The sequence below is a fragment of the Protopterus annectens genome, chromosome 9.part0, assembly GCF_019279795.1.
Source record: "Protopterus annectens isolate FY-2018-M chromosome 9.part0, PAN1.0, whole genome shotgun sequence".
NCBI classification, from domain to species: Eukaryota; Metazoa; Chordata; order Ceratodontiformes; family Protopteridae; genus Protopterus; species Protopterus annectens.
This window is the reverse complement of record NC_056743.1, coordinates 966,731,859-966,744,470: the sequence shown is the minus strand read 5'-3', so window position 1 is coordinate 966,744,470 and position 12,612 is coordinate 966,731,859. Positions and strand designations below refer to the sequence as shown.

At 40.3% G+C, this 12,612-nt stretch overlaps 2 protein-coding genes across 3 annotated transcripts in view; one reads left to right on the top strand and one right to left on the bottom strand.

The window, feature by feature from the left end:
• RASEF (RAS and EF-hand domain containing) overlaps positions 1-12,612 on the bottom strand; it is a 1,118,741-nt gene that overhangs the window by 158,793 nt on the left and 947,336 nt on the right. For both annotated transcript variants that reach the window (XM_044083709.1, XM_044083708.1), the window contains exon 13: positions 4,950-5,031. In XM_044083709.1, coding sequence (XP_043939644.1) covers positions 4,950-5,031 — 82 coding nt within the window. The remainder of the gene's footprint in view (positions 1-4,949; positions 5,032-12,612) is intronic.
• Positions 1-12,612, top strand: part of MCRS1 (microspherule protein 1) — a 1,081,536-nt gene that overhangs the window by 749,475 nt on the left and 319,449 nt on the right. The gene's annotated exons all lie outside the window — the stretch shown is intronic.

Below are 12,612 nucleotides of genomic sequence, written 5' to 3'. Positions count from 1 at the left end.
TATTTTAAGTGTCCCTAATTCTGCTGAGATTTGTCCCTAAGTGGTTGAGAGCTGTGTCTGAAATGTTAAGTTGATTTTCCAGCCTGTCACTATAAAAGCCCTGATTAATGCAACCACCTGTAAAAACAAGCCTACATCCTTCCTGAAGCTTAGAAAGAGAAGGATTGCTGAAAGTTAACCACACACTGGGTGCACATGGCACATGCGTGTTCAATTTTATGTTAGTCACTTCTGTAACATTAGACAAAAATCTTAAAAAAAATCACACAACAGACTCAAATATGTCTGACACTAATATCCTCACACAGAGATGATACATGGGTAGTGAGAAGGGATCACTTTTTAGAATCAAATCTCTAATCTAGAGAAATTTCAAAGTGGTCTCATGTTAATAGTCCAAAGGTGTCCCGTAGCATTTTAAATGCAAATAGCCAGACATCTTAAAATGTACAGAATTTCCGTAATGCTTACCTCCCACTAGTGTCCCACACACTGGCAAGAAGCTTCCATCCCAGCTTAGGGAAAAAAAGAACAGCAGCTGTTTTCCTATGGGGAACAGAACTCCTAGAAGAATGATGCAACAATAAATCACCACAATCTGTAAAGTAGCAAGACTTCATCTGTATTTGTGCTGCTGATAATAATGCACAAAAAGCAAACCAGAAGGTTAATTCTGCTGCTGTTTAGCATAGCTGGGAGTGGTAAAAAAATATAACTACCATCACATATGCAGCTCAGACATGCAGTCCTGCTTCCTTATTAATGTGGGACAACATTTATTGCATCTTAACATGCTGCTTGGAAATAGATAGGGTCTTATCACAACAGGAGTCAAGGACTATATTATTGTCACGTCTGAGTAAGGATTTGGCCACTGCTTCTTACCAGCTGTTGAAGGGCATTGTTCATACCTAACAAAAAAAAAAAAACTAGAACTATCAGCATTTGAGACATAGGACTGATGTGAATACCCCGACACCTTAAGATGTAGAGAATTTCCCTAGCACCTACCTCCCGCTACAGTCCACCTACTGACAAGCAGCTTCCATCCAAGCTTAGTAACAAGAAATCATTATCTGTTTTCTTACAGGACGCAGAACTCATCAAAGCATGATCCTACTACAATTTCCCATGGCAGTATGCATGCTTAGCTGTGTGAAGCCACTGAAGGATCAGGATATCTCAGGACATGAGAAAAGGTCTGGAGGTTTGTTTACAGTTTTTAAAGGACTACAACAGGGTAGCTATACGGCAGAATCATGCAATCAAGCTCTTCTTTAGCTATTTATGGATATTGCAAAGACAATTGCTTTTGGGGGCTACTTATATGAAAGGTTTCATGGGAGTTGGCCATTTGATGTTAAGAGCAAGAACTGAGGATCAGTTGTAGAGATAAAATTCTTCCCAGTCACAGAGGCTTTAGAAACATGGGGAAACAGGATGGAATAGCTTCAGTTCGGATAACAGCAGTGTGGTTTATACAGTGACATATCAGCTATGTGGAAAGCAGTGTTGGGCAGGGTGATGAGACATTTCACCCTTAAATGCTTAATGCTGAAAGTGAAAGTCAGAACAAAGCATATGCCAGGCGGAGAAAACTCACTGGCAGACTTCCTTTCTCACTTACAGTGGGCTCATTTCAGGCTGTTGCCTCCAAACATGAAATCAACACTAGATCGACTGCCAGATCAATTGTGGGCAGTATGGACAGAAAAGAGTGGTGGCTAATAAGCTATTCTCACAGTGAAAGTACACGGATAGTATACAACAAATGCATGCAGCAAGTTCTGTAAAGCAGGTAAGCTTGGGGCTGGAAAATCAGTATGGCCGATCCCACCATGCCAAATTAGAGCTTATATTTGATAATGAAAGAGAAGGAACGGAGCCTTGGGATGGCAATGACTGCACTTTCGGCTGTGAACTGGTTTGATCTGGTTATGGAGTGGGGTGATTTAACAAATTTATCAAGTGTGAATTAGGTTTAAATGTTGGGGGAGGCAATGACCTTGAAGGCAAGACAAAATGTATCCCATACGACCAACAGTCTTAAAGAAATTATGGGTTGCCATCCCAAAGATGCGCACTACTCCCTATGAGTTGGCACTGTTTAGAGCTACTTTTCTTAATCACCTTTTATGAGGCCTTTTCCTGCACATATCCCAGGCAAACTAGGACATCAGGACCTTTGTAAATTCTAAGCTCTGTACGGAAGTCAACTTTAGATGCAAATATATTATAACACACAGTTCAAATTGCTTACAGCAGTTTGTTAAAATATGTAATTCATTACTGACAAAGAGTACTTTATAATGTCATTAAGAGATAAGTAATGTGCAGTCCCTCAGATTGGTGTACATGTGTATTAATCCTGAAGCCACCACCTGACATATCACCATTTCAGTGTGCCAGCCAGTGCTTTCAGCTGCATTACTGCTCAACAGTTAGTGTTTACATCACTTTTTAGTGCGAACTGTGTTACGGGTTGTATTTTTCTATGATGCTTATCAGTTGTTACTTTGCTTGTTCTACCACTGCCTTCACAAGACTCCTCCTACACGTGGATTCTGCATGAAAAAGACAAGGGCTATCACTATTCTATGACCATCTCTTACCAGTATTCGCATCAAGTCAAATACTGTATGGTTCTCTGTCCACTGCATTTACAAACTGTCAGTAGCAAAAAATTTCAACTACCATTTCTACTAACATCTCCGATACGCTATATGATACATGACGACAACACTCTGGTAGTTAGGAACTTAGGATCATAGTGTTCAAAATAAAAATGTGCACAGGGGACAACAGTATAATTTACACTGAAATAACATTCTGAATGCTCACAGATAGCAAAGGAAACAAATACAAATGAATACACTTTGAAAAAATGTAACTAAATACTTAAAACAAGTGCATATGTGTGTGGAAAGGGGGTATGCTTTACAACCCGCAGATGCAAGGCTGACATTTATTAAATATAGACTGTGAATCAGATTCACTAAAGAACTGTTACAAACAAACTTTATGTGAAGCAAGGCTTCCGTAAAAATAATACCATATACATACTACAAAAATTTGAAGGCATTGGTGCATATCCAAAGAAGGAATTTTTTTTTTAATATTCACTTACAGATGAGTGTCCCCAGCCTACACCACTGTACAGAAAGCAACTGGTGGGTAAATCATAGCTATATGCCACTAAGTCCATGTACAATGCACAAATGATATCAAGCTATCAAAAGGTTACTCATTCCTAAGAAAAAAACAAAACAGAGCATGCCTGGAAAGTTTGACTTAAGACTGAGACCATGTTATAAACTGTGCGCATATGAAACCAAATGAAAGAAAAAACAGGATGGCTGATATTCATAGCAAGCAGTACTGCAGCACAACGCATCATGCACCAATGTCTTCAGCTGCACTGGAGTGCCACTTAGTGATTCACAGTCATCCACACTGCAAACAGGGTAACATTTAACTACCCGGGAATTTTACACAACTATGAATTGCTCCAGTTTGGGTTTGGAACACCTACACAGGGGCACCTTTGTTTGTGCTGATATGACAAGCAGATACTAACAAGACAGGCACTGGCATTCTCCCATCTAAAGACACACAAACAGCCACTGACTCACAGACATCACTTCCCCACTTAAGACACTGTCCCAGTATGCTCATACACACACACACACTCATACACATGTGTGCACTCCTACCCTTGTATTTACACACAGCATGACTTACCTACATTTTCTTTCTGTGGAGAGTGAAGTGTCTGTTCACACTGCATAAATTCTGCCACTGAAATGTGTAAGTGTGCACCACAAAAATGCAGCATATACTAATGCATTTGGGTCCCTTCCCTACCCAGCACTCGAATAGATCATGTGTCAATGAATCCTATGTTAAGCAAGTTCTCTTGAAGGCAAACTACTGAGAAAGTCATTATCATACAACCCTCCAACAGTCTGCTGCACTAGCAAATGGAGCTCCAAACCTCACTGACTAAAATGCACAGTAGCAGTCACAGGCAGGGGTGGGGTATATGAAATGGAATGGCCCTGAGAACTAAACAAGACAGCCTGTAGTCATTTTGGATACTTTGCAAGCCTTCATGTATTACTTCAGATACAAAAGGATGATCAGTAATGAAATACTGAGCTAGACTTAGTGAGGGGTAAAGGCAACAAATGGTAACTAGTTAATATAATTCAAAAAATAAAGTAACAAAAGACCAGGTTGAGTCCAGACCAAGAATAAACAGTAAATCCAAAGGCTAGGGAAAAGCGAACCAGTCCAGAATGGCTTACATAAAATTTTATTAAATGAAAAATAATAAAATTAACATCAAGCGCTTTCGCCTGGGTTAATACCAGGCTTTCTCAAGATAAAGCATTTTCAGAAAATCAGAGTTTAAATACTTTCTGACCAGTCATGTGACTAGTGTGGTAACAAACTGAAATATGCAAATGAATTGTTAAAGCACCCACTAAAATCTCATTAAAATAAAACAATGAAATAAACAAATGATCAAAATAATTACGAAAAGTTTACAAAAAACATGTATCTACTTGCAGTACAACCTGTACTAAACTTAGTAACAACCTGTACTAGACTTAGTGAGGGGTAAAGGCAACAAATGGTAACTAGTTAATATAATTCAAAAAACAACCACAAAACTATCAGAAAATACTAAATCTAGCATGCTTAGTAAATGATACAGATTACTCAATTAAATCTTTTGCAGCACTCACAAAGTTAACTATAACAAATCACAAATGTCAAACATACATGGTCCAATAAGTGAAAGCACAACTCACATAAAAAATATGTACAGATATCACCCAGGGGTGACTTTTTTTTTAATTTAGCTCACTGTGGTAAATGCAGCCCGCATCTGTTGGTATACTTATAGTCACAAAAAGGCATGCATGTCTCAAGTACTTTTTTACCTTTCTTGCCCTGCTGTGTCCCATAGCTGAAGGACTGTAGGCTCTCCATCAACAACTAGGGTTTTCATTTGAAAATCAACTCCTGCATAAACAAACAAAGACAAGAATACCTGTGTATATAGTTCTTTTAGGAGTTTTTGTCACAGACAGCAGCTATAAACTCAAGCAAAGAGAACACTAGCAATTTTATAATGCTGTTTACAAATACAACATGCTCTGTTGGTAGGCAAAACATATGCAACAGTCAAGCTCATAGCAGTCTAGGGTTTTAAACAAATGTGAATGTGTTGGTCACAGTCGAAATTATTTCAGAGTTACAGTTCTAAGTTGGCCCTCTGATTAATTCAAATGCCTACAAAGATACAAAGGTTACACATACTGACATACCAAAAATTTACACTTCTTTAATTACATTTTTTTATTCTTAAAACAGTGCTGTGTAAAGTCAAATAGGCATAGACATTTTAATAGCTTTTGGACACAGAGCCAGGGTGCCAAAACCCTTCTTGACTTTTTTTGCCCCAATGGAAGAAAGCCTACTGACCTGACAAAAATGCAAGTTGGGAGCACGTGACACTACCTAAAAACATATACAGAGAAATGGGGGCCAAAGTGAGAGTGTGGCTACTGTAGCGGTGACTTCATCAAATATCTACTGTTTTGTTAAGTGCAATTTGCACAGCTGCACTGTGTTCAACATAAATCACTGCTGCAGTAGCCTTAGCTATATGGGTGGATTATCATAACTTATCCAAACTAGGAGAAGGAAGGATGGAAGGATTAGGATCCAGGAGTCTCTGGAGAATGGTCCTAGCAAAGCCTGTTATGGACCTACAAAAGGAAATCATTTTGTAGTGTCTTGCAAAAGTATGCACAAAGGATCAAATAGCTGCCTCCCGTCTACTTATAGAGTCCACTCCTTTCTGGTATGCTATTCAAAGAATACTAGTTTCTAGTAGAGTGAGCCTTTACCCTGCAGTAAGCGACTTACCATGGTGGAAATAAACAGCAACAGCAGAGAACTACTTGGAAAGGTCTGTTTTGATACAGGTTGCCCTTTTTGACCTATCACAGGATACACACTGCTGTTCGGCTATTGTCAAAATAATACCAGAATTGCCTTTGCACGTCCAAAGTATGCTGAATCGTTTCTCCCTGATTTTTAAGTTTGGAATAGAAAACAGAGAGACTGATGGCTTGATGCAAAGCCAACTCTGAAACAACTTTTGGCATAAAAAAAAGTTATGTACTCTCCATAACATTTCATCTGTTTTGTCCATTTGAATTCTTCCTCAACAGTTGGGTTCAGATCTGATCCTAGGGTCTGAATCAGCTGTTACAATACTTGTGGCCACCTAAAAGCTCTCAAACTCCTTCCTTCCCACAATGAACAAACCCCACATATACCTCAGATCTTGCTTGCTAGATGACAAAGTAAGAAATATTAATAAAACAGTCCTGACAGAAAAAGCCATTACCTGGAGCTCTACATAAGGCACAGTGGTGTTCTTATAAACTCTCGTTCTTCCAGAAGTCCATAATGACCAAGGATGGGGGTTGGTTGGTGGGGAGCTGAGGATTATTAAAATGGACAACACAGATGGAATGTTATGGTGAGTACATAACTTCTTTATCTGATGTTAACTTTCATTCATTCCTCAACAGTTGGGACAAAGTCCCCAGCTACCTGAAACTCTGGGTGGACTCTAAGGAAGGATATTCCTGAGCACGTCTGAACAAAAAGCAGCTCATCCCCTCAAGACCAGATCTAGTTTGTAATGAGCAACACAGGTATGAGGATTAGGCCAAGTTGCAGCTGCACACTGTCCATGGAATGACTAGATAAAAATACTGGCAAGGTTGCCTGGATCTAGTTGAGTGGGCTCTTAAGAGGTTTTGGTAATGAGAGATACCCAATTTAATGAAGACAAAGGATATACAGTTGGTAAGCCATCTTGCCAAATTACCTTTGCAACTGATTTACTTATTTCAGCGTCGGCAAAGGAGATACAGTAGATACAAAAAGTGTACACACTCCTGTTAAAATACCAGGTTTTTGTGATATAAAAAAGGAGACCATAATAAATCATTTCAAAAATGTTCCCACCTTTAATATGACCTATAACCTGTACAGTTCAATTGAAAAATAAACAAATCTGTTAGGGGAAAAAATATAAAAAAAAAAAAACTTACAATAAGCTGGTTGCATACGTGTGCACACCCTTAAACTAATACTTTGCTGAAGCACCTTTTGATTTAATTACAGCATTCAGTCTTCTTGGGTACACATCTGCCATCAATTAGAGAGACTCTGATTAACCCCAAATAAAGTTCAGTTGTCCTAGTTTTCCTGACATTTACTCAGTTGCCTGTTACAGCAAATGCCATGGTTCACAGAGAGCTTACAAGCATTTGGGTATCAGTCAGGAGAAGAGTACAAAAAATTTTCCAAAGCATTTGGATATACTATGAAACCTAGTGAAGACCGTCATTAAAAAGTGGAGAAAATATGGGACAACAGTGACATTGCAAAGAACTGGACGTCCCTCCAAAATTGACGAAAAGACGAGATGAAAACTGGTCAGGGAGGCTGCCAAGAGACCTATAGGAACACTGAAGGAGCTGCAGGAATTTCTAGCAAGTACTGGTTGTATACTACATAGGTTCATACTAGGCTATCTGCCCTAGGGCATTTATAAGCCTAGCCAGAATGTGTTTGGCTTTTGCCACCCATTTTAAATTAATTTTGCTATGCCCTTTTTTGAGGTTAGTATACTGTGCCATCCAGTATATCCATACTCCCATCCACTCATCAAGATTCCTCTTGAAGAGAGTCAATGAGGGACTCTGCCTAACCTGGACTGGGATTTTATTCCAGAGTGAAGGGAGCCTCTGGGTTATGAATCTGTCCCTCCAGCATGTCCTATTTATTTCAGTGCTGAGGTTCATGTCTCTCGAGCGTGTAGCTCGATGGGATTTGGATTTTCTGAGGTGCAGCATGTCCATTAATTCCGGGTTGGACATGGTTTTATACGTCAGGCACAGATCGCCTCTGAACAGGCGGTATGTCACTGAGTAGAGCTGGAGTTTCTTTAACCGTTCTTAACCATTTCTTTAACCATACATGTGACAACAACTTCCCACATTCTCCACACGTTCGGACTATGGGGTAGGGTTGCAAGACGGAAGCCTTTTTTTTTTACACAGAAAAACATCTAGGCCTGGCTAAAATCTGCAAAACAATACATCATGTCTCCCAAAAGCATTAAGAAAATGTGTTATGGTCTGATGAGACCAAGGTTGAACTTTTTGGCCACAATTCTAAAAGGTACGTTTGGCGCAAAAACAACACTTCACATCACCAAAAGAACACCATCCCCACTGTGAAACATGGTGGTGGTTAAGTATCATGATTTGAGGTTGCTTTTCTTCAGCTGGAATTGGTGCTTTAGTCAAGGTGGAAGGAATTATGAACAACTCCAAATACCAGTCACTTTTGGCCCAAAACTTTCAGGTGCCTGCTAGAAAGCTGAAGATGAAGAGGAATTTCACCTTTCAACACGACAATGACCTCAAGCATACATCCAAATCAACAAAAGAATGGCTTCACCAGAAGAAAATTAAAGTTTTGGAATGGCCCAGCCACAGCCCAGACCTAAATCCAATACAAAATCTGTGGGGTGACTTGAAGAGGGATGTGCACAAGAGATGCCCTTACAATCTGACATATTGGGAGTGCTTTTGGAAGGAAGAGTGGGAAAATATTGCCAAGTCAAGATGTGCCATGCTGATAAGACTCCTACCCAAGAAGACTGAATGCTGTAATTAAATTAAAGGTGCTTCAACAAAGTATTAGTTTAAGGGTATGCACACTTGTGCAACCAGCTTATTGTACATTTTTTATTTTTTTATACTTTTTGCCATAACAGATTTGTTTGTTTTTCAATTGAATTATACATGTTATAGGTCACATTAAAGGTGGGAAAAGTTTTGAAATGATTTGTTGTGGTCTCATTTTTTTTATATTACAAAAACCTGGCATTTAACAGGCGTGTGTACACTTTCTATATCCACTATAAATAGCTGATCAGATTTCCTACTTTCTTTTGTTCTATGCAAGTAGAAACACAATTCTCTATGAACACCTAACAAATGTAACATATACTCTCCTTTGTTTTCAAATTTTGGAAAGAAAACAGGCAGATTAATGGACTGGCTGATGTTGGATTCAGACACCACCTTAAGAAAGGTCAGTTTCATAGTGTTACTCTCTTCCTATGAAAAATCAAGTAGGGAGGTTTAGAGGACAGTGCTTGAAGTTCAGAAATTCTTCTGGCTCAGGCAATGGCCACTAGAAAAATTGCTTTCAATGTCGGAAATTTAAGATCACATTTTACTGCTGGTTCAAAGGGGGAATGAATTAAGGCCTGCATTACTAAATTAATGTCCCATGGAGGGGTAGGGTCTTTATAATGTATCCTCAACAGAAGAGCGCCTCTCAAGAATGCCTTACAAAGCTTAGATGAAGCAAAGAAAGAATTTTCAAACCCAATGAGGAAGTTAGAGATTGCTGCCAACTGAACTCTAACTGTTGAGGAGCTAGCTCCTTCATTGAAAATTGTCAGCAAAAACACAAGGACACTTTGTACATGGGGCTGAAAAAGGGTCAATATGTTTTGCATGCACCCAAAAAACATATCTTTTCCATTTACTTCTTGTAGAAGCTTTATGGGAAGATAAAAGTATGTGACAGACAGAAGTTGAGATCATAGGTTGTCTGGCTATTAATGGAAGTGGAGAAACCATGCTTCCAGCTTTAGGTTTGAGATATCTGGGTAAACCATACCTGTCTGGTGAAACAGGAGGGTCTACAATAGGATCCAGACTCCAAGGTGGGTAAAGTAGATGAGGCCAAAGACTGGGGAGCCAAATCTGTGGAGGCCAGTAAGGTGCAATGAGGATGACTTTGCTCTTCAGCCTGGCAGCTTTCTGTAGAAATTTGGGGATCAAGAGGGTCCGGGGATAAACACAGAGGAGACCGGGAGCCAATCATGGAGCAAAGGGTCCCTCGGCGATTCCCCCTGAGGGGAGTATCAGGGCAAATATGCTGCACTTGTTTTCTAGGGGAGAAGCAAAAAGATTGCAGTAAGGCTAGCCCCACTAATGGAAAACCATTTCTGTCATTTTCATGTTTACAGACCACTAGTTTTTGCTATACAGTTTTGCTATACGCCTGATTATTGACACTGTATAACATTGTATTGCTACTACTTAATGCCTTGTAATAATCCTGTAACATTGCTGTTTAATGCTAACTTATAATGAAAATTGTTTAATATGTTGGAGCTTTTCTCCCCGGGCCTCTGCTGAAAAAGGGCTCTTGAGCTCAGTCGGACAATCCCGGTCAATAAATGTACAATAAAAATAATAAAATAAATAAAAACTAGTGAAGTAGTAGAATAGACCTGCTCAATTTGTTTGCTATCACGTTAGAATGCCAAGGAATGTGCATTGCTATCAGAAAGCAAATGGATGAGACCTCTCACTGCCACACTCTGAGGGCTTCTCGACACAAGGGGTAAGACCTGGTTCCTCCATGTTTCCTGATGTACCAAACTACTGACTTATTGTCTGTTTGAATCACAATTGGCCCAAAAGGGAGTGAGTCTTGGAAGGCCTGCAATGCTGAGTGCACTGCTCTCATTTCTGGGACATTGATAGGTGTGTTGGCCTCTTCAGGGGACCAAGTGCCTTGGACTGTTTTCCCCAGGAAGTGCCCTCCCCCCACCCAATCTGGGATGCGTCCATGGTCACTATGGCCTTGGGTTGAGGGAGAATGAAAAGGCGACCTTGTAAAAAGTACAGTTTTGTACCTACCATAAATGTAGATGTCTGATAGATATGCAACTGCAGTCCTGACATATGGGTTGTCCTGCCTCAGGAGCCCTTCGGTCGGCCGGATTCCAAAGTCTGGGTCCGGCGTCGGCTGATGTCGCCTCTTCCCCGACGTCAGAGCGGCTGGGGTATAAAAGCATGAGCTGACGCCATCTTCTTCAGTGTTTCTTGCCCCAGATGCCAGGTGCCCTCCAAGGAAGGCTAAATTTAGAGAATGGATAAAATTCCAGACATGCACAACAGTAATTAACAGATACACCATAAATACTATCCCCAGCTAATTTGAAAAAGGGGGAGTGGACCCAAACACATAATTACAGAGGGGTAGGAGGGAGGGAAAACCTGACTGCAGTTGCATATCTATCGGACATCTACATTTATGGTAGGTACAAAACTGTACTATGTCCTTCAAGAATGCAACTGCAGTCCTGACATATGGGTTGAATACCATAGCCAAGCTGGGGGTGGTAGGATCTAAGATAATGATGGTGTAGCTAAAATGCCCTGCAGGACTGCAGTAGCAAAGCCTGCTCGGGATCTGGAATATAAAGGCAGGTTGTAATGCTTGGAAAATGTATGCACGGAGCTCCATGTAGCAGCTTCTAGAATGTCCTTTGTAGCCACTCCTCTTAAAAAGGCTGTGGAGGTGGCTGTAGCTCTGGTGGAGTGTGGCCTGATATTGGCTGGCACACCTTTTCCATGGAAAGAGTAGCAGAATCTGATGCAGTTTCCAATCCATTTTGAAATTGTTTGTTTGGAAATTGCCTTCCCTTGTACTCCAGGAGCGTAAGCTACAAATAGTTGGTCAGACTTTCTGTTGGCCTTTGTTCTATCCAAGTAGTAGTGCAATTGTCTGTGTATGTCCAAAGTGTGCAGAAGCTTTTCTCCTTCATTTTGAGGATTGGGAAAGAAAGTAGGCAGGTGAATTGCTTGATTTAGAGAAACCCTGGATATCACTTTTGGCATGAATGAAGGATTGGTTCTTAAAGAGACTCTGTCCTGATGAAAAATGAGAAATGGAGGTACTGCCATGAGGGCCTGTATCTCCGAGACTCTTCTTGCTGAAGTAACTGCCAACAGAAAAACTGTTTTCCAGGAGAGAAATTGCAATTCTGAAGATGCTGCTGGTTCAAAAGGAGGAAGAGTTAATTTTTTCAAGACGAAATTGAGGTCCCATGCAGGCACTGGTGGTTTTCTTGGAGGTTTGATATTCTTTATCCCCCTTAGAAACTGTCTTAGCAAAGGATGTGAAAACACAGGTGGATCACAGTTGCATTTTGATGAAATTGCTGAAGTGTGTATTTTTATGGAAGAATATGAAAGGCCATTGTGAAACATTTCTGCCAAGTATTCTAGAATCTGTGGGATGTTCATTACTGATGCATCCTGACCCTTGTTGAACCTCTTCCATTTGGCTAAATAAGTTTATTCTGGTGGAAGGCCTGCGTGCTTCCAGTAGGATCTCTTGAACTTTTTTGGAGAGAGAAATATGGGGAGAAGTCATGGAACCCTCCAAGCTGTCAGTTGCAATGTTTGCAGGTTTGGATGAACAGTCCTATAATTGTGCTGAGTTATAAGCAGAGGCCATAGAGGCAGGGACCACGGTTTGGTGCGAGTTATGCTCCTTAGTAATGGGTACCAGTGCTGTCTTGGTCAGTCTGGAGCTATCAGAATGCCTTTCGGTTGTTCTGCTTTTATCTTCAGTAACACCTTGGTCATTAATGGTAGAGGTGGGAATGCATAAATTGTTAGAGAATTCCAGCTGAAG